Below are 22911 nucleotides of genomic sequence, written 5' to 3'. Positions count from 1 at the left end.
GCCACCGTGGTTCTCCGACACGACTGGAGAAGTTTCAGTTGGTTCTAATCTGTAACCTCACCGCCAGACGTCACCGAATCCTACACACCGCACAAAACGGCACGAGAGACTTGCTGAAAGCGGACTGCAGCGCTGTCTCTCTGTTGTGATGTGTAGAAGATCGGTTCTGACGTTCAACTGAAAACTCCGGCAGAGACTGAGCTCAGAAAAATCATTGAGCTTCCTCTCGCAGGTCTGGCCTGTGCAATTTATGAACCTCTCACTCGTGTAAGGTTAATGGTGTGGGACGCTGCGCTGCTCTGTTGATTAATTAGAGCCGGAGCGAGGTCAGTGCCTCCAACCTTCAGCTGGAACTGTAGCTCATCACAAACAACTGTATTTACATGGAAGCTGCGCGTGGGCGGACGGCTCCAGAAAGATCTGCGCCACGTGAAAACACTGCTGCCTCCAGATATCAATGTGGTGAGTCACCAAAGACAGAGACCAATGCATTTATCAGAGCTGTTTCTCCTTGTTGCTTCTATTAATACATCGTTGACCTATATTAATGGAAACACCCTTGGAGCTCTCCATTTTTCAATAAACAATCTAAGACCTGGCTCTAAGTGATAAGCCCTTGCAAATAGTTGAATGCTGAAAGAAAACAAGATAACAATCAAAAGCATCTTCGACCAGACAGCGATGAAATGAAGTCTCGGTGTTGTTTTATTGCTGGAAGCGTCATGTTTTATTCAGCCTCCATGCGGGAACCTCACAGACTGAATCCCTTGAAGTGACCAGCAGCAGGCCTGGGAAGCTCTGTCTTTGGGCTCCATCCTTTGGTCAATACGCATAACTGCAACAACAAGTATGCTTGATGGGGTTTTATAGGGTATGGAGCAGCCTGGGTGGTGAACAGCAGTGAGCATCATCTGTGTATTTCTTATAAGCTTTTGCATGGATAAGATGGAGATTGAACAATATATCTCAGGAATGATGAGTTCCTTCAAAACTAATTTCAGACCTCTTTACAGCCACACTTAGTCCTTCAGACGATCCAGCCCGACGCATTAACCGACCACTTCTGCACCCGGCAAAGTGACCGACAAGAAGTAATCTACAAACCACACAATACTGCGGCTGATTAGATCTCGCGCATCACTCCGAGGGACTTTTCATTTTCCAAATGAGTTATCCCGTCTGCACAAATGGTGTAGCCGCATGACACCATGTGTTAAATAAGCTTTGGACCGAGGCTATCCATTCTACTTTGGGGCCCCACTGTAATGTCTACTCCACCATGAAAATCGTATTTTCTATCCAATGCAGGTAAATGATCTGCGGGGATATTCATGTGCTCATTTCACTTTCTAATACAGGACTTTAAAGACATGCAGATGGCTTTCACAAAGACCAGATAGGCTTTTTCAAGTGCATCTTGGCATGAGAACAGTCGACTCTAAAAAATGCATGAGAAATGTGACGGTAGGTGGAGGCGAGGTTTCCAGGGGGAAAAAAAAAAATGCAAGTGGGGAAGCGTTTCGCATTTCTTCTCTTTTTCTGCCACCGCAGGAATGATGTAACACGTTGTGGGTAATAATTGGTGTTAAATTGTTTGTGTTTGCACGTTATTCTGATAATTTGACGCCGATCTGTCGCGCAAAAGAGACACAATCATGAGCATCTGCACTGTTGCTGAGTTCATGCGAAAGCTTGAGCCTGGACTGACAGAATACTCAATTGCGCTGGCTGTTTGAACTGACACTGTTTATTTCGGCGTGTCTCGAGTTCTGCACCAGCAAGTGTTACTCTTTCCCCCGTAAATCCTCTGAATGCTATCCAGAACAGAATAGCATTGATTGAATAGCTGTATGTGTGTGCACTGTCAATGTGGTGGGAAAAGGATAATACCGGCACTATACAGGCATTCATCAATTCAATAGCAAAAGTGAATTTGCCTCATAAATAGGTGCTGGTATTTTAACTCCAGTGCTCAAAAACACACACACACAACAGATAATCCAACATAAAATATGGGAACAGTACAACAGAAAAATTAAGACAAAGCATCCTTGATGCCAAATGTAGAGACTGAAAGTGAATTACTTGTTCCTTTTCTATCATTTTTCCTGTTTTGTTTGTGGAGCACTTGGAATGAGATTCCCCTTGGAGACACTGGCTCTAACTATGATATATACTGTACCGCGTAATCCCCTGCAGGTTCCACACGCAGGTGCATCATCTGATGGATGTTAACATCTTATACAGGGAAAAGTGTTGCCAGAGACGGTGCAGCTACGGAGGCCAACACAAACCTCTGTGTCGCTCAAGTGCTCTGCAGGCCAGTGGCTTTTGAAGGAAAAAACGTTCAGGGCGGTATAGTTCTGGTCCCCAGAGGATGGATTTAGAGAGCTTTCAGTTGGCTCTGAGCTACTTTGGCTTCATCAGGATGGGCCAGTATTAATCGTGCCTCAGCAGTGCAGTCCCCTTTCTTACAGCAGCACCTGCAGCAGACTGGGACTGCTGCTGCATTATTGCACCAAAAGGGAAGTAGTCAAACGATTCCTATACTGTAGGATTGTACACTGAAGTGTTGGCAGTAAGCTGTGTGGTCAGATCATGAAGTGGCATTTGTCCAAAGAAACAGTTGTTGGTTTGGTCTTGTTTGCCTGGAAATGGAAATGAAAATGAATGCCCCTCTAACATTTGCCAGACTTTGTTTTATGATGATCTGTGCAAAATTCAATGCTGGAAACTTATTTCACTCGACCTAAAACACTTCAAGTGAATTGGAGACTTTGAATTGGAGACTTTTAATCACCCATGCAGTATATGATAATGACTGGTCATTTTTTTTTACGTGTACCGAGCTGCAGAGGGTGTATCCTACCAGTGCACGCTGGGATAGGTTCAAGCCCCCACAATCCTGCACCATAACCAAACCAACACATACACGCTGTAAAAGTAAATACTGTGGTGGAGGCCCTTTTACATTCAGATTATAGATTGCACCTTTAATGTAGTAACACTAGATTGATTGTATGTAACAACACAGCTGCAGTGTTACAAGACCCCCCCCCCCCCCCACACACACACACAATCACAAACATACACTATCCTTCTGAACCCACAATCACATTCCCTGCTGGCCCGAAACATACATCAGCCAGGGGAAATCTATAGATTGGCACAGTTCACTAGTTTTAGTTTTGTTCTCAAGTTGTTTTCTATCAGCAGGTGAGAGGTGGCACAAACACCTCAAAGAGCAGCCCGCTCTGCTTAAATCCTCCTGTTTCTACCCAAGTGAACCATAAATCATCCATGGCTCGTTATGACAGTTCCGTCTACGCTCCAGCACATTACATTGGGAAAACATTACAGTGGCATGTCCAGATATCCCAAATTGCTATTCGGTTTGATTTGTTTCTCCTGAGTGCCTCAGTTGACGCATGCTTTTAATCATGCCTGGTTGGTTGGAAGAGAGAGTGAGTGACTGAGTGTTTGTAAGTGTTCATGCTCAGGCCAATTCAATTATTTGTCGTCAAATTCAGAGGGGCAGAGCGGCGCTTCAGACACAAATCATTTTGGTTTGATGTTAGTTTTATGTCTTGTTCTACGCATTGTCAAAACGTTGTTCAATTTCAGTGTGCAGAACCATTTTTTTAGGCAGATACTGAATTGGTCTTGATCGTGTAGTGTTCGCTGGTGCTGGCCGACTTTAACTCAAAAGCACGACAATAAGACGGTCGGAGTTGCGAGGAAAATTCTGTTTTGAGCAAATGTCAGAACTGGAAGGTCAGTCACTCAGTCCAATAAATCCAAAAAGGGGGCAGGAGACGTTACGTGACGCGAGTTGAAGTGAATATATAATAAATAAAATCAACGGGGATTTGGACAATTATTATAATTATACAAAACAGATTGTTAATATGATCCACTTCAAGCCACCTGACCCAAGTCAGACAGAAGTAATTTTTCCTTCCTGATCGTTACCAACATACCAACAAACAAACTCGACAGAAATAAAATCATACTCATCAAAACCTTCTTTCCCCTGTTCCAACAATTAACAACTTTGGTTTGGTCAATATAAACCCTTTCCATGTGAAAAGAGTCAAAAGAACCTGCCGTCATATGCCATATACCAGACTTCGTTGACAAAAACAGTCATTTTATTCCGCCGATTGTCATAAAACTCGACGGAAACCAAATAAGACCATTCAAAACCGTCTTTATTCGTCTTTCCACTGTTCTAACGATCGCCAACTCTGGTTTGAGAGTCTGAAACATAAACTGGATTAGTAACAGCTATAAAAAAGGAAGTAACCACTGTAACATTTTCTCTGTTTTCCTGCATATTCGTGATGCTGAACATGACACACCAGAAGAAAATAACAAAGGCATACTTGTCTCCTGGCAATGGGAAAGGAGTCTAATACCTATTTTTAGCAGGTTTTTTAAAGCACTGAAAAACACACCAATTTTGGTGGGAAAAGCAGTAAACATTGAAGCACTTGGCAGGGAGACACAACACAATCTGGCGGGAACCAAGAGAGAGTGGACAGCTATGAATTCGGAGGGACTAATTAGAGAACGAGCCACAGGTGAGGAGATGGGCGGGCCAGGTGAGGGGAATGAGTGGATTGCATGGCCTGAGAAAGTGGCAAGACCTGAAACGACAGAAGAGTTTGTGATGAAGCAGAGACAGATCAAAATAAAAGCTATGGGGAGGTGGAATTTGTGACAGACTGGTTGAAAGTGAGTGTGACCTACATAACCATGTAAAGGCTGGCAGACAATCAAACACGTTGCTTGTGTGCCACATTTCATGCAATTCAGCCCGAGGAGGATTATATCACATATTGTAGATCACGTTGGCACAGATACCAGATCGGGCATCTGTATTAAAGCTACATTCATAAGCAGTGCCTGGACCCCAAAAACAATACAAACTAGTAGTAAACTGCACTTCATGAGATTTATGATGCCTGATCCCACCACACGTGACAACGTCTCGCCCAATAGACATCAGTGTGCGCCCGACAGCCTCGCCGCATTCAGCCTGGCTGCACCATAAACCAAACAATGCATCCCTACATTCCTTCACCGGGGGTGCCATAAAACTCGTTAGCAAATCACAAACTGTCATAAAATGCAGAAAGTGAGGCCAGCGTGACATATCAGAGCTTTGTCTGTCTGATGCACTTCGTCAGCAGTGCTACTGCAGTGGCTCTGAGCTTGCCCTGTGTTAAGTTCCTCTTACGTGCTGTCAGTCACGGCGTTGTGTTCGCTGCATGCACAGCATTACAGGGTATTTTGATTCAGTCACATCTGGATCCTCTAAAGCAGGGGTGTCAAACTCATCTCCACTCTGGGCCACATCAGCATCACGGTCGCCCTCAAAGGGCCGGTTGTAACTGTAAGACTGTATAACTAACTTCTCCTAACATATTGTTAAATAACTCTCTCTGCATTTGATTATTGTTTATTCAAGTGTAAACATATTGTACATGCAGTTATATAAATGAAAAATGATATTTAAACACATTTCTGTTATTATAACATGAATCATTTTAATTGAGGGTTAAGAAACCCACATGACTCTATCAAAGATCAAACTATTAAAGAAAATAACAAAGACAAATATCAAACACAAGTTATTACATTAACTTTGTTCAAAGCTGTTTGTGTCACCTCTCTGCATCACTAATGTTCCTCCCTGTCGTCGTCCTGTGCATGGCAGCTACATCCAAGAGCTGCTCACTGAGAGTCAGGTCTGATGAACATGGATAGATGCTCTGTGTCCGTGTTGTCTGTGCTTTCATCAACAGCTAATTAAAAACACAAGTACCTGCTCGTCTCTTAGCGAGCTGTGTTGTTAGATTGCTGCTAGTTCATGAACTCGGCCTGCGATGGTGTTTCTTCACAAACTGACATTTGTAAAAGTCTGTATCTGGTCGGAGCTCTGCTCACATACCTTTAGCATGCACTGGGCTGTAGCTGTGTAAATATATTCTGCTGTGATTGCAGTCTGCCTCTTAATTCTTGGACAGTTTGATGTTTTTCTTGGAGGCTAAATTTAGCTCCGTGTTTGGTGTCAAAATGCAGACGTCGTGAATTATATCCTTCATCACCGACACGCCTCATAACACAGAAGACAGACCCGTTTTCTCCTTGAAGCACAAACATGTATTCGCTTTCCCATCTTTCATTACATTTTCTTCCCTCTGCATCAATTTTTCTCTTCGTGGACATTTTGGGATTATTTGTCGATCTTTTTCAATCGTTGGAAAACCTCTTTTCGGGCTGTTGCCTCTCCTGTCCACCTGTTGTGATAGTTTTAATGTCGGTACACAGACAACATGCTGTCTCATAATTTCAACTTGATATCTCATAATTTCGACAATGGGGATACTTTTATTTTCAAGTCGAACTTTTAATTATTTTTCCAAAAAAAAAAAATCCGGCCCTTGAGTTTGACACGTGTGCTCTAAAGGTTTACCAATTCTTTGTGTGCCTCACTGAAATGAAAAGGTGTTCCCTTATATATTCAGTGTATTATCATGTACAGGTTTTGGGGCAAACAAAGCAGGAAGTAGGCCTGTTACAGCACACAATAAACCATCTCCCCTGGACAAGCCATTGCTTTCATATTACTCAGTGTTTTGTACAATCTGAACAAAAATGTTACGGCCTGGAACTGCAGCCAACCATTATAAGCCATACATGAAGCCATACGAATGAACGGCTAACATTCTGTCTACGGCAACGAGAGACAGGAGGCAGTATGTAGCTGTTGTGCTGCAGCACAGAGGGTGTAGCTAAAGATTTCCACATAAAAAAAGGAGCACATTGTTTATTTGCTAAACCTCTGGCACCTCCGTGGTTATTCCCCGTCCCTCCGCAGAGCGGATTACTTTGTTTTAATCCAGCTCAGAGTGCCCCCCGCACAGCACGCGATTGCCCTTCGTCATCATAGCGGGCCAGGTATCGACACACCCCTACACGACCCCCTGTTTACCTCAATAGGGCAGAGGGATTAGGAGCACAAGCTTTGATGTCAGATTCACAGACAGAAGTGGAGCAAAGCTAAAGCCTCTCTGGGTTATTATGATACCCACGTCCATTTTTTAGTTTATGAAAAGTCCATCAGGCGAATGTAGCCCCTAAAGAAATGCCCATTGCGTCTGCTAAACAGCTAATGAGCAATAAAGTCATCTCATTCACTATTAGCACTTCGGTAACTGTTGTTCCATTATTTATACTCTGCTGTTGCAGTCAGATGTAATCTATCTGTTGTCTTTGTAATTGCTCGGAGGAAATACAAAGGATGTGTTCATTGCTATGTGTTGGTATTAGGTTTTACAGCAGCGCTCCCACTGAGGGTCAGTGATTTTGATTATCTCTTAATTTCCCTCTTGGCCCCGCGGCAAAAGCAACTCCGTTCTCTCCCGGCTCTTGGCTTTTCTCGGAGTCCGTAAACACCTCCAATGTGTTTCCCCATTGACATAATCATGTTGAGCGGTGCTGATGCAGTGACATTTGCAGTAATGGGAGACTGATAATCCTCACACAATTGCTTCTGCACCTTTGCGCTATTGCCCGAGGCCGTGGGGGACACACTGTGCTTCTTCAGAAAATCTGCTGCTTACGGAGTGACCGTGAACACGATAGCCTAGCCCTCACTCTTTAACTCGTATTAGCCTGTAGAAAATGGGAGTCCTGCAGGATCAAACTGTCTGTGCTGAATGGGAAGCCGGTAGACCCAGCAGAAACAAAATCAGCAAGAGCGCTCTCTCTCTCTCTCTCTCTCTCTCTCTCTCTCTCTCTCTCTCTCTCTCTCTCTCTCTCTCTCTCTCTCTCTCTCTTATAATCCTCTTGGATTTTTATCATCCAGGCAAATAACTATACCGTCTAGGGTTTTTAATTGCCTCTTTAAAACTTTGCGGTAATTTGTCCAGATCAGACTTTTCTCTCAAAATTAAATTAAGTCGTGGTATTGCCGCAGACTGTACGATTGCAGCAGTAGAAGTTTAAATTAGATTCTTGAGACCAGCAGCATTAGTCAAGCAGGTGTCACTCAGGCTTATAATATTCTTGCATAGATGAGTCTCCAAAGTGTCACATTCACATTCCCTGCTGTACCCATGTTACCTCATCATACGGAAGTAACTAAGTTACATAGCAAACATAGGCCTACTTATTTTACGTAACATACGTATTTTAACCCAAACCAGGATCTTTTTCCCAAACCTAACCAATTCATTGTGTTGGCTAAACCTAACCAACCTGGAAGCCCAGTGAATTTAGATTGGAAGTATATTTTGAAGAGACACAATGCACGTAACCAGAGGAAACTGACACGCTGTCCCTTGTACGACCAAAGCTGACGCCAGAGGAGAACCTCGAGCGCCATCGTTTGAAGCGAGGGCCACTGACCAAGCATCGGTATTTTTCACAACTTGGGAATTTTTGGAACATACTATGTGGATCTCAGCTTTTATCTAATTGTAAATGGAAAATATTTGAGTTTTATAAGGTCATTTGAGGACGTCACCTCAACTCTGGGAACTTTGTTAATTGACAACTTGCCTGATAATCACACTGAATGTTCACTTCCTTATTACTTCATTACTTAGTTTGACATTCCCGTCGCATTATGTTGGGCAATATATGAATCCCCTCATCAAGGTCCTCTGTCTGCCACTGAAGCTGCATAAACCACCATAGAGCTAGCTTAAGCCATAGCAAGTCTGCAAGAGAGCTGGTTAATAATGTGTATATATTATGACAATATATTGTAATTTATGCAATGTCGATTTGATGCATTGTGACATTTCCAGTCTCTGACAGCTTGTGAAGGAAAGATCTGTGACTTCAGACAGACTGCTGTCTTACCTCGACGATAATTATGGAAGATGAACAATAAACTCCACATCAAAAGCATTTCCCTTATACTCAAGCCTTAGTGTGAATAAATACTATTGTCAACATATGCCATCACATCTATTTATTACCCACTCCATCACTTGGTAACGTTAGCATCGGGCCACATTTCTCATTTTCCATCAGAAAAAGAAGAATTAGAGACTCACAATGGTAGTTGGGTCATGATACAAAAAACACACCATGAGTCAGTCACATATCTACTGGGCATTACAAAGAGTGTATGTGTGTATGCACAATGAATAATGCACTTTACTTGTTACTAGTCACCCTACATGCCTGAAACTTTTCTTTAAAACGTATGTTTTCTGGATTTCTGCCGCGTTCTTTATGTATTGTTCAGCAAAAACAAAAAACGTTTTACAGGAGTACAAACTACCCCAAAAATCCAGATCTTTGACAGCCAAGGACCATTTCTAAAGAAACTTTATGTTGCAGCAGCTCCACTTCAACATCAGCTCTGCCCCGTCCTTTTTAAAAGGTCCAAAAAGCCCATACCTCCATGAGCTCTCTCTTGTTCCAGATCACTGCTGACGGTAATTGGCAACAACTGAAAAAGGCTTTGAGCTGGAACCATTTTCATCTCTGCGACTCACTTACACAAACGTTTGCCGGAGATACTTGCGGTAACTTTCTCAGCCAATGAGAACTATGACAAGCCGCAGTGTTTCCATGTTCAGTCGTGCCGTTTTGATCAGCGTCACCTGTCGTCACTTCACTTACTTTGGCTGCTATCGGTTTCCCCCCTTTGGGTGCTGTAATCTGCCATTTGTTACATGCAACAACACCTCTCTTAGAAAGAGTTATTTTCTGCCTCCATACCCGTGTCTTGTTGCTGTGGAGACCCCTAAATAGCAGATGTGTTGTCTGACTTAACGTATCTGCTGTATGCACTGATTTACTCCTGATTCTGTGAAGCTCTCTCTTTTCATTTTCAGAATATCTATTCAATTTGTGGAGCCCTTCGCCAGATTATGATTGCAAATCTTAATTTGATTCTAAATGCAATGCCTGGTTTTAATCCAAAGCAAGATGGTGGACCAACGAGTGCCAAAAAAAAGTGTCAAATACTGTGTCTTTATGAGTCTAGACATGATTTCAAATTTTTGCAAATCATACAAATCATACAAGTTTTTCTGTACCATAGATGAACTGTTTGTACTGTCAAAATTCTGTTCTGTGCGCTAGAGATTACTTTCAAAATACCATAGCTGACATCAGGAGCAGCGGTTTTGGCTCGTGACTTCTTCGATGAAAGCAGTGCCTATTTGAGATCCTTCGTCACAGTGTGAGATGTGAGCTGCTCCAATGAGGGACTGATTTATTTGAATATTTGAAACAGAAGAGATAGAGCTATCTAGTATTTCACAGGGAGAAAATGTTCAACTGTGTTTTTTCACTATTCAATACTTTTGTCCGATTTATTTGCTGTGTATCATCAAGAATACAATCATATCTCCAGAAGATGCACTGTTTTACAGTCGTAAAGTATCATGTTTTGCACAAGGCCTAAATAGCTGCTTATTAATTCAAATTTCACTGTACATACAGACACCGTCACATACTGAAGGATATGATATGGTGACATCATAGGCCCATGCAAGGCCTAAATGCAAAATGGCTGCAGATGGACCATCTTATACAGAAGAGGATAAGCAGCCCACCACTGCTACTCTATCTTGAAAACAAGAAAACCCCCAACATCCAATCATAAACATGGATCATACTGCACGCAGTTCATGGAATATAACGTCGTGTCTTACCTTCAGGAGCTGCTTTTCTATCAAGTTATCAAAGTGCATCTACGTCCAGGTTAGCAGTGACAGCAGGAGGCAGGATTTGAGCGATGATATTTTGGTCTGGATGTCTCCTACAACAGGATCCGGTTATAAAACGCATATTCTGATGCCAGCAATGTATCAAACCTGGCGGTGGTGAGTACATGAGCTATTCTCTTGGTACAGTTTGATTGTTCCGGAGGCGACAGCGCAGCAGCAGACAGCATAGGTTTCCTCCAAGACCGGTGTCCCACATATCTGTCAGCCTTACTCTGAAAGGCTGCGATCAATAGCTGCTTCCTGGACTTGCTCGGTAATGGTCCCACATTGTTTGGGATGTGAAACAATGTTGGAATCCTGCTGCTGATCATCAGGCTAAAACCATAATTCACTGTAGATCCCCTCCACACTGTCTGCAGCTAACTGCTGCAGGCCCTGTTCCTGCGGGCCTGAAGAGTTTTCTCTCATTTGTATCTGTCTGACACAGTGTTGGAGGAAGTATTTAGATCTTTTACTTGGGTAAAAATAGCAAAGCCACACTGTAAAACACCCCATTACAAGTACAAGTACTGCATTGAAAACGCTACATAAGTAAGTGTGGTAGTGTATCAGCAAAGTATCAATCGAAAAAAGTATACAATGCAGCATAATGATCCCTGTGAGTGCTTCAGTATTATATTATAAAGTATAAATACAGTTGTGTGATGCATCAGTTTGTAAGTCAGCGCTAACTTCCGGGGTTGACCGGCAAAAATACATCATCCCTGCAGCAGTCTGTTACGTCATCAGACTAGTCTGACACAATGAGCTACTGTTTGACGGGGGCACAGGCTTCGATATAACACCGGTGCACACCAACAACAGTACGCCAAAGAGTAAAATAAATAACAAAGTGCCGTTGGTACTGCGTAAAGGTGAGTGCCGGCCCACTAGTCACAGTGAAAATGATATCTGCGCAAAATATATGCTTTTCCTGCTCGTCCTCTCCGCCTGTGTGCTCTCTGCTCGTGCTCTCTGTCTGTGTGCACGACACTCTGAGAACGCGCAGTTTGGGGGGCCTGATCGTTTTGGCCCAAAAGAGGCGGGTCTATGAAGCAGTTTAGCCAATTGCTGATTCAAGATATAAATGAGTGACATACAATTTAGCCAATCAGAGCCCTCAAATAGATTCAGCTTGGGGCCAGAACCTCCTCGCTGCTCGTTCTCGTCAGGAGAAGTCTCTACAGGCGCCCGCGCCAGCGCGAGCACTCCTCCTCCAAGACCCGTTTGAGAGGAGAACTTTGGCGGAGATTCTGCAGCCAAAGAGCTGATATCAGATCAGCCTGACCTCACAATCAGACAGCAGACTCGCGGGAAAGGGAAGCAGTACATGCGAAGCTTCTGTACTAGCTGTACACCAGACAGGTTTGGCTAGCTGGATGACGTCATGCTAATCATTTATTTAGCTTTTTAAAACAACGGGGACGGATCCAGCACGGACAGTTACGGGAGTGAGGGATGAGGAGGTAAGGAAACATGAGAACACCAGGGTAGGGAGTGAGGGATGAGGAGGTAAGGAAACATGAGAACACCAGGACACGTGGAGAACTCTGTCAAGCTACATATCAGACAAAGTGAACATCTTTTCTTCTACATAGCTGTCCTCAGTCTCATCTGCTTAACTTGGTCATGGAGGCATCAACATGTAATAGAGATGTTAAATTAACAGTGAAAACTCATCATAGCTTAATTTAACATCAGTATTCATAATAACACTTCATGTTTACTTCTCCTGATCTTTACCTCCTATAACAAGGTCCATAGGGGCATCTCAATAAATGAACATGTTATATTATATTATATAAGTGTTATTTACTGATTGTTTTCGTGTTGGAATACATGTTAAATATTTAACTGCCAAGTAATAATGCGTGTTTGATACTTACATTTCTTTTGCATTAAATCATACTGGGATGTTTGCTGAAATTGATAGGATGGCCCTACCTAGAACATGTTCCACCAGCCGCCACTGGTCTATCTGACAAACTGAAACGGGTTCTTTAGGTTTTTCTGTCCATATTTGGGTAAGTAACAGTACAGGAATATCTGGGCATCTTTTTTAAATTTTTTTTAAACAAAGTATTTGATAACTACAAATCCCATGGAGTTTGGGCAGCATCGCTTTGCACCCAGCAGAAATCATCAGATAGAATATATCTGAGAGCATGTTCCCCTATTGCCATCATAACAGCAGTTCTGCAGCGTGCAGGCCTGGCCTGCATTTTTGACTTAACCAAGTAAAAATCTCAAAGTCCACCTCTGCTTCCGCCCCCTTCTCCGATTGGCTGGTGGAAATGGCTGAAGTTTGGGGAGGAATGATTTTCCACCCAGCTGTAGTTTAGGTGCGAGGATTTGCTTCTTTGCTCTCTTTACAGACGACAGAGAGATGGCCTCTGCACATGACAGAGCTGTACTCCAGGCTATATTCAACCCCACCACCCCCTTTGGAGACATCCCTGGCCTGAACCAAGAGGAGGAATTAATTGATGATGGTGAGCGTGAGCCTCTGACTTGATGTGTCTCCACATATCATGTCACAGCTTTTTTACGTTTATCATTTCACAGCATATTGAATTCATTTGAACTCGTTCCATTGCTGGACTGAAAAAAAACACGACATTTTAATCCAAGTTGAGTTCTGGGTGACATTTCTGTGTTTTCCTCGCCATGGTACCTGTCAATTGAGTTTGAGTGGTTTTTTTCCAACTGTTTATCTCCCCCTGCCAGACAGTGGCTTTGACACAGAGTTGCTGAGGCAAGTGAAAGAGTCTGAGATGCGGGGTGTCTCGGCAGCAGAGGCTGGGGATTTGCAAGCCGCACTTCAACTGTTCAGCCAGGCAATCCAGATCCTGCCTCAGCGAGCCTCCGCCTATAACAACCGGGCACAGGCCCTGCGGCTGCAGGGGAACACAGCAGGTACATGCCACTAACTCAATAATAACCCTCTCCGCAGACACCGCGGTGTGCCGACATATCAGACTGTCGAGTCTGAGGCCAGCGTGACATCATATCAGAGCTTTGTCTGTCTGATGCACTTCGTCAGCAGTGCTACTGCAGTGGCTCTGAGCTTGCCCTGTGTTAAGTTCATTTTACGTGCTGTCAGTCACGGTGTTGTGTTCGCTGCATGCACAACATTACAGGGTATTTTGATTTAGTCACATCTTGATCCTCTAAAGGTTTAACAATTCTATGTGTGCCTCACTGAAATAAAAAAGTGTTCCCTTATATATTCAGTGTAGTATCATGTACAGCATTGCCGCTGTACAGTTGACAAATGCTATGCGCTATATCTGCTGTTATAACCCTTGTCATTTTTACCTTGTCAGATTCAGCTAAATCACTTTACACTGACTTTAAGGCCAGACCGAGTAGTCTGTAGGACGTTACAAATTGAAAATGGACTCTGCGTGTGCCTCACAGTGCTGTTGTCTCCTCTCAGGAGCCCTGGGGGACCTGGACCGAGCCGTCTCTCTGAGCGGCGGCGCCGGGCAAACTGTGTGCCAGGCGCTGGTGCAGAGGGGCCTGCTACATAGACTGGCATGCCGGGGCGATGACGCCAGGGCAGATTTTGAGAAAGCGGCTGCACTCGGAAGTGAATTTGCTCGGCAGCAGGCCGTGGCTCTGAATCCGTATGCAGCCCTGTGCAACAAAATGCTGTCAGAAGTGATCAACAAGCTACGAAACCCGGACGTGTCCGAGAAGCTGTAGTTCGTTGCTTGTACACCTTTGCTGTTTTAAAGTCTGTGGTAAATAAAAGAACATTTTAAGCTTTTAACAATGTCCTTTTTATTCGACTGACAATGCTGCTGTGAAATAAGTTCAAAGTTCAAAGTTCACTTTATTGTCAAAGTTTCCACATGTGTTATGCATACAGAAAATTCGAAATGCCGTTTCTCGCAGTCCCACAGTGTAATATAGACATGAACATATAACATATAATAGAATAAAATAGAATAAAGTTAAGAACATAAGGGCCTAGATAAAGGATTTACAAGTAGCAGCAGAGAATAAAAAGTGACTGGTGCTGATAAAAAGTGACTGGTGCTGATAAAAAGTGACTGGTGCTGGATGAGGGAAGGGGTGTGAGGGGGAGTAGATGTCCTGGTATGTTCCATTTGAGGCAGTGGGGAAAGGTGGGTGAGGGGGAGGGTAGAGAGGTCAGGGGAGAGATGGCAGGGGGGGAGAGAGGGGGAGCGAGAGGAGAGAGGGAGGGAGAGAGTTCAGCATCCTGACCGCCTGGTGGAAGAAGCTGTTCCTCAGCCGGGTAGAGCTCGAACGGAGACTGCGGAACCTTCTCCCTGAAGGCAGGAGGCTGAAGAGGCTGTTGGAGGGGTGGGTGGGGTCACCCGCAATGCCGAGTGCTTTGCGGGTGAGGCGGGTGTTGTAAATGTCCTGTAGTGTAGGGAGTGAGACTCCGATGATCCTCTGGGCAGAGTTCACAATGCGCTGCAGGCTCTTGCGGTTGGAGGCGGTGCAGCTTCCGAACCACAGCGTGATGCAGCTGCTGAGGATGCTCTCAGTGGCGCCTCGGTAGAATGAGAGCATGATGGGGGGGGGGGCTCCTGCTCGCTTGAGCTTCCTGATGAAGTACAGGCGTTGCTGGGCCTTCTTTGCCAGTGCAGTGGTGTTGCTGTTCCAGGTGAGGTCATCTGTGATTGTCACACCCAGGAATTTGGTGCTGCTCACCTGTTCCACAGCAGCACCATTGATGGTCAGAGGGAGGGGGGGTTGGGAGTGGGTTCTCCTGAAGTCAACAACAATCTCCTTTGTTTTCCCCACATTGAGGAAGAGATTGTTATTTTGGCACCAACGGACCAGCTGGTTCACTTCCTTCCTGTAGTTAGTCTCATCGTTGTGGCTGATGAGACCTACCACGGTAGTGTCGTCAGCGAACTTCACGATGTGGTTGGAGCTGTAGTTGGGTTTACAGTCATGGGTCAGCAGGGTGAAGAGAAGGGGGCTGAGCACACAACCTTGGGGGGCCCCCGTACTCAGTGTTAGTGTGTTCGAAGTGTTGTTGTTGACCCGAACAGCTTGTGGTCTCTCTGTGAGGAAGTCCAACAACCAGTTGCAGAGAGAGGGGCTGAGGCCCAGGTCTGTAAGCTTACACACAAGCTGCTGGGGGATGATTGTATTGAATGCTGAGCTGAAATCTATGAACAGCATTCTGACGTAGGAGTTCTTAGTGTCCAGGTGTGTGAGGGCTGGGTGTAGAGCGGAGGAGATTGCATCCTCTGTGGACCGTTTAGTTCGGTAAGCAAACTGAAACGGGTCCAGGGAGGGAGGAAGGGTGGATTTGATCTGCTTCATGACCAGCCTTTCGAAACACTTCATGATGGATGAATAAATGACGGCAATTGCAAGGCACATTTATTGTCAGGTATATGACAGTGACACACATACGTCATTTGCTCTCATTCTCCTTTAAGATAGTCTAAATTGAAACAAAGTTGTCTGTGTCCTCATGCGCTGCTGTGCTGTGCTTAAATAGGACATGTCCTGTTCCTGTGTGATGTGTCTCCACTGCACACAGATGAGGTACTTCAGCCTCTCCAGTAGATGTCAGTCTTGTCATGCTGAAAACAGACAACAGCAGCAACATCTGCTGCCCTGGTTTCTTTGAAATGATGCTGTTCACCACAAGAATGAAACAAGTTGGGACAGACAACGCTTGTCAGCTCAGTGCGCCAAACAAAAGCAAATGATCTGACAACATACCGAATATGATGACCCCTCTCAAACACCACAGCAATACTTTTGTGAAGTTAGTCTCAGAGGGATTAAGTTTCAATCAGCTCCTAATAACACTGCATAAACAGAGCCATCTTCAAGCATTTTCCCTACTAACAGGCAAAATTACATTACAAGAAAATATTGGTTCAATTAATCACATCAAAATCTTCTTGCGGTTCATGCCAAAGTGAATTATTCATATGTTGAGTTTATGTCTGCAGGGCTTCAGCTCTACGGAGCTCTATTTCTATGGAGCAGCCGTACATGCAGAGGAGTCACATCACGTCTGAGGGATTCCAAACGCCGCCTCAATCGCGTTTCGGTCCGCCCCCTGAGCTCTGGGACCCCGAGCGCTATCTTTTGCGCTTTATTTCTCCATGTTTGTCTGTGACCTCTCCCAGGCCGACTAAAGCCACCGGCTGAGTGTGCTCCTCTCTCTGGTAGAAGGAACAGGTTTTCAGGTGATCTGACATGGAAGGAGTGTTGCTGAAGCTCCATTTGTCCACAGAAGAAAACAGAGAGCTGAACTCCCAAACCTGTAAAACACAGAAACAGAGCTGGAGTAGGTGTGGGAGGCTGCTCTGGGGGCATCCATCAACCGCACTGCAGCAGTGGCCACGAGGATACATTTATTTTCAATACCCATAGAATCTAGATCTCAGAGTATTTTTATCTCATGTCAGGGCATGGTGTTATTTCTGTATCCATACATTGCAAATGTATTCAAATGATGCCCTTCATCGGGGAGCAAATACCCAGCTGTCGTCTTTTCTGTTTGCTGCTGCCTTTAATTGAACCACATTCAATTCATGTATTTATCAATTTCCTGCATTTCTGCATTTTACTACTGCATTTTATTTCTTGCACTGTTTTTTAATGTTTTAATGAATGTTCGTAATTGTTTTTAAATCTCCTTTTCTTTTGCCTTATGTTTTGATGCTTTTAATGGTTTTATGTGAAGCACTTTGAATTACCTTGTTGTTGAAATGTGCTCTACAAATAAACTTGCCTTGCCTTGCCTTGCCTTACACAGTCTTGTCAACATCTTGTTTCCATGAATGAGCCCATCTGACTTTTTATGGTGGCACTGTGTTTACTGGCAGCGAGGCCACAGGCCATTCCACATCTCTGAAATCATCGTTAGGCTCTTTGTCCCATGACCACTGTGGCACAGAGAGAGTGGATGTAAAAATACACACTGATGCATTTATACCATATTTGTCCTGTATTTACCTCCACAGAGAGGTTATGTTTGCCACCACAGATCAAGGTGTGTTTGTTTGCTTGTCAGCAGGATTTTGGAGAAAAGAAACCTATACTTTTAGAATTTAGTAGATTTTTAAAATAAAAATCTGTTTTTTTTAATTTGCTGTATTGATTTCCTGAGCCTTCCTGGTTGGTTACCAAATTCTTCAAGATGTGATTGTTACCTCATTTAACGTAAGCAATCCTGCACATGATGGTACTTCGTTCAAAGATGATTTGAAATGGCCATAGCGCAGTGATCATGTGTCTGAATCTCTTAAATGTGCATCCTTACACGGTTCATAGAGCTCATAATTCCATACAGGATTTAGATAATCTCCAAAAGTCGAGGCAGCTGAGGGCATCCTCAAGGCTTAGACCATTGGGCAGCAAGGAGTCTCTGTGGACTAGCGTTCTAAGCCAGAGCATCTAAGGTCTAGCTTAGTGGACTAATGTAAACACAGCATCCCTGGTTTTGACTCCTCCTATTTGTCTTTAATCTCTCCACTGTCAACTATCAAAAAAAGGAAAGAATAAATAATGGCAGCAACCATGCTGTTAGCATTGGTTTGTCTATAAAAATTATCTTTTAATATTTATTTTATTGTCATTTTTTCTTAAATTAAGTATATATTGTAAAACTAAATCAGCATGTTGCTAAACTAAATGAAAGTTCAGCCCAACTGTCTTGTTACTAAACCATTGCATGGACACCAGAACAGGAAATCAAATGTCCTTTTCGAGTGTTTACAATGCAGCAGCTGTCACGATGTATGAATGACGGAAACTTTTCAATGACAGCAACAGAATGGTGCCAGACCGATATAGAAGTTTGGCCTTGTGTTCTACTTTCCCTTCACTGTGCACAAGGTTGAGCTCAAAATAATATCCGAGATTGAATGATCGCACTCGATCAGTTAAGTTGTTAAAAGATATAATGCCGCTGCAGTTCAGTTGACAGACAGACTAAATTGAGTAATTGAGTCCGAAACCCCGAAATGAGCCATCATTTCTGCACTTCCTGTTCCCTCATCTCAAAGTGAATGCTTTTTTTATTTTATTATTGGGTTTTTCTTTAGATGGCTGACATAAAGTCTGTGGTGAAAACAAGATGAAGTGATTTTATTGTTTTCTTTTACGTTATAAAATACGTCAGTAAATTAATTTAGAAGCTTTTACGTGTCTTAAACAGGCAGTTGCTAACAAGCGGCTAAATGAGACGCCATCACGCAGGCTAGTCCACCTTTACAGCCTTGTTGCGTATATTGCACTAATGCGGCCGTGGTGTAGTTCTTTTACAACATTAGCTTTTTAGTAGTGTTTGCCACAGAGTTTATTTTCTGCAATAATCCAAAATCCAATGGATAAAATCCCATTCGCTTTTTGTCGAGGGCACCAGTGAGATGCTAACTTACGGGGTTGGCCTGCAGCAGTCATGCCTGCAGAACTCTATCGTCCAAATAATTCTCTGAAAGAAAACAACTGGAATCTTAAGGATACTTACTTTCTTTCGACACTTCCAGGAGCTTCCCCCGTGGGAATATGTCTTCTTCTTCCACTGGAGAGACACCATCCCTCTTTCCTGCAGCAATGTGGCGCACACCTCTCTCATCAGATGGGAGACTTGGGACAGCTGCGATAATGTAAAACTGTCAAGGTAAGCAGCAATGTGCTGAAGGATCTCCAGGGGCAATCCGCTCAGGGGATCCAGATTATGTGTGCCACTTATCTGAGGGCTGGGGGTTTCCCCGCCGTCACGGAGGACTGAAGGGACTTCTGGCTGGAGGACAAAGGCGCTGACGTCTTGGCGGAATTTGACGGTGGCTCGATGACCTGCAGGGTGAAACCTTGTCTGGGTGAAAGCGCAGCCGAGGTACGCCAAGGGGCAGCGTTGTTGGAACCAGCCGCTCAGAGGGGCCTGTATGTCACAGTGCACATTCCTGAAATGAGAGCGGTATTCGTCTCGCCGAAAGAAGTGGCCACACATGTAGCTGAAGGCTGAACTTGATTTGTTGTGTCTTCTGGTGACAGACTCGGCTTCTACCTGCACATGAAGACCGCGGGGTTTGTCGGCGATGACATCAGCAAGCGTCGCTTCAGTTTTGAACGGCGCGGAGGCAAAGTTGTACGTTTGCGTTCCTATATCTACGTAAAGACCATCCCTCCCCGCACTCTCAGAGATTAAATGCCCTCTCAGTTCCCTTTCCAGGGAGTGCAGGAGCGTGGCGCTGGCCTCGTCGCACTTTGGGAGATCCTCAACCGAAATACCCAAATCTGCGGTGTCAACGCTGGCATTGGTCTTGACCTTCTGATGAGTCAGGTAATTGCGCTTTGCTCGATAGCTAGTTGGAGCAATAAATGAGCGGATGGTTTGAACCGCGATGGGCTCCAGCTTCCCATAAACAAAATCATTTTCTCTCGGGGTGCAAGCTGCAAGTTGGCCAAATTCAATCAACATTGCCCCATTGTGCGCCAGGTACATGTTGTACTCAGCGATGTTGACTTTCCGGCTCAACCGTTGGAGGACCCCGTCTTGCCATGGCGCAAGGCCAGTTGTGCCGTCCATTCTCGGAGCGTCGGCAGCGTTCTCTCGGCTCAGGTGGGAGTCTCTTGTCTCCCCGTGGCGGTTTGATGATTCTTGCTCTTCCTTTGCCTTTTTCTCCTTCTTGTTCAAGTTGTTCACGGTTTGCTTGCATCCCTCCATCTCCTTGTTGAATATTTTCTCCCAGGAGCTGTAGTTCTGTATACCATCCACGTCCCGGCTCTTTGCCAAAGCCTCCCTCTCCTCTTGGCTCAGTCCTTTTCCCTCCATCCTTGTGCAGCCATTTTCTGTAAATTCACCACAATCTAAAGAACCGGTTGCTTCATCTGTAGGACTGTTGACCCCAGCGGAACCAGCCTGAGGGGCAGAATCCCCCACCATCAACTCAGGGAAGATGTTCTTCATTTTGATGGATCGAAACAGCAGCTCTTGGTCGCTCAGAGCCATGGCAACATCCAGGCCGACCTCAGTTTGAGGGCTTTCCGAAACACTTTTGCAGAAGGCCAGATCCGTTTCTGAAACAGGCCAGCGGTTCCACTCCTGAGAACAGCAGACCACGCAGGCAGGACACACCTCCAGGTGTCTGGCCAGCCTGTGGCGCAGCATGGTAAGAGGACAGCCGTAGTGGACGTTGAGGCAGGGGACTGTTTCGTTGGGACAGAGAAGCTGGTGCTCCTCCTGCTTGCACATGTGGAAGGTGGCGCCACATTTATGAAGACACTTGACGACCATGCATGAGACGGAGATCTGGACCGGGACTTGGCAGTGGACACTGTAACACTTGTCGCAATGCTCATGATGGCCCACAGGCACCTTTCTCCTCACCTTAAGAGAGAAATAACACAACATAGACATTTCAAGGGCCATACTGAGGCTAATTAAAAGCTATAACAACATTTTCAATTCAGAGATAATACATTTGTATCATAAATCTTAAATGTTGATCACAAAATAAATGCACTTACCATTGTGGCTTATGAACACAAGGATCATCTGAGAAGAGTTCCAAGCCAGGGACAGTTAGAGAACATGGTCAGATGATTCATGTTTGCATTTTCATACTGCAGATAGAAGCTTCTTCCAAGAAAGATATTGCTACTCTTAAGTCAGAATCATTTTGAATAGACAAGCAGAGGACATAGTAAAAGCGTATTCTGACATACAGACTTTAAAAGCACAGTTAAAATGGGATAATTCAATTTTTTGATGTTCATATTGAAATATACAGTAGATTATCATCAATATACAAAGAGGAATTACATGTTCAGCTCAACAAAATACAACAAATAAATGCAGTAAATAAAAAGTGAACAAGAACAGTGACATTTCTCACCCCTTGCTCCTCTCCCCTGTCACCTTGTGTTCGCTGGCACCCCTTAATAACCTCTGCACTGTGTCTGGACATTATAAATAGACACAACAGAGGGGCAGACAGGCCAGTGGGACGGGGCACTATTGTCCCACAGCCATTAAGAGGCAAGGTCAAGTTACAGCCTCCACCCCTGCTTCACTGTGAGAGGGCCGGTGATAATAGCATCATAATGAACACAACAGTTTGACTGCCCCATGTTCAAAAAACATCAACATCTGATCCTGTGCAGTGCATCGTCTGTGCAAACTGTGCTGCCGCATTACAGATGAATAATCACATGCGCGAACATTTCCTTCCAAAATGACAGCAACGTTTGAAAATAATGGGCGACAGGTGGGTTTCTTCGTTTACCATGTTTATTTCTAGAGGTGTGGCATATATTAACTCTTGGTGACTACTTCTTTAATACATGAATAAATCATTTATATGAAGGCTTGTTTGTCCTGATCCATGTCCTCCACTAGATGTCAGTGACACACTTTCAAAAACTCAAGCAACATTTCTCTCCGACAGCTGTTTCTGCTCTCAGATAAAATTCATTACATGGATCAGTGAAATCATTTGGGGACACAATGCAAGATCAAAAAGGTATATTTAATGATGTTGTGAAGATGTTGGTTTTTATAAAGGTCCGTGTAGATTCATCTGAAGCCTGCGCAGCAGATTATGTCTCGGTTTGAACTGACAAGTGAGGCAGTTTAAAGGACCATTATGCTTTTTATTAAAGGGGATATTTGCTGGACAGAGATGTATTGTCATAAAGTGATGTTTTGGTTCAGCATAGAACCTGAAGCATTCTTAACACCGTGGATACTTTATGGAATAGGCCAAAACAGCTTCCTCTTCAATCACCATTCAGTGGTGAACCTCTGCTCCTCAACAACAGCAGTGAACACATGCAGCAGCTCATTATTTGTCCAATTCAAACTAAAAGAGAAGCGCACCTGTCATTCTGCGCTGCTTGTCATTCATGTTATCTCTTCCATCCGCTGGCAGAATCACTGTGCCGTGCAACATAATGGGGTGTCAATCCAGCCTAACATCCTTTAACTAATTACACTCATTTACATTAAGGCTGGCTAAACTGTCGCGCCGTTCACTCCCCCACATCACCCTGCAAACACTGAGTGACACCCATTTTGTAAAATGTGCCGGATCCAAAATCTACATCTGGAAGTCTTCTTGCAACTTTTTTTCTTTGTCACCTGGCATGGATTACAATGAATCAGTGGCAGCTGCTTCGCTCGATATAGGCTCTGCAATCAGCATCCATTTCA

The 22911-nt window shown here is 44.2% G+C and overlaps 2 protein-coding genes across 2 annotated transcripts; one reads left to right on the top strand and one right to left on the bottom strand.

Moving 5' to 3' along the window:
* The first annotated feature begins 13098 nt into the window (after window positions 1-13098).
* Window positions 13099-14521, top strand: ttc36 (tetratricopeptide repeat domain 36). Its single transcript, XM_079271750.1, has 3 exons — window positions 13099-13234; window positions 13470-13658; window positions 14182-14521. Exons 1-3 carry the CDS (start codon window positions 13129-13131, stop codon window positions 14448-14450), a joined length of 564 nt encoding a protein of 187 aa, XP_079127876.1. The 5' UTR covers window positions 13099-13128; the 3' UTR covers window positions 14451-14521.
* Window positions 14522-16112: 1591 nt separating this feature from the next.
* LOC306779899 (F-box only protein 40) lies at window positions 16113-21630 on the bottom strand. The gene is made up of 4 exons (XM_079271991.1): window positions 21596-21630; window positions 21228-21255; window positions 19225-21087; window positions 16113-17011 (listed from the first exon to the last, which is right to left on the bottom strand). The coding sequence occupies exons 2-4, from the start codon at window positions 21228-21230 to the stop codon at window positions 16829-16831; spliced, it is 2049 nt and encodes a 682-aa protein (XP_079128117.1). The 5' UTR covers window positions 21231-21255; window positions 21596-21630; the 3' UTR covers window positions 16113-16828.
* Between the last annotated feature and the right edge of the window lie 1281 nt (window positions 21631-22911).

This window comes from Melanostigma gelatinosum, assembly GCF_949748355.1.
Source record: "Melanostigma gelatinosum genome assembly, chromosome: 7".
NCBI lineage: Eukaryota > Metazoa > Chordata > Actinopteri > Perciformes > Zoarcidae > Melanostigma > Melanostigma gelatinosum.
Note: the sequence above shows the minus strand (reverse complement) of the source record. Positions and strands in the feature narration are given on the sequence as shown.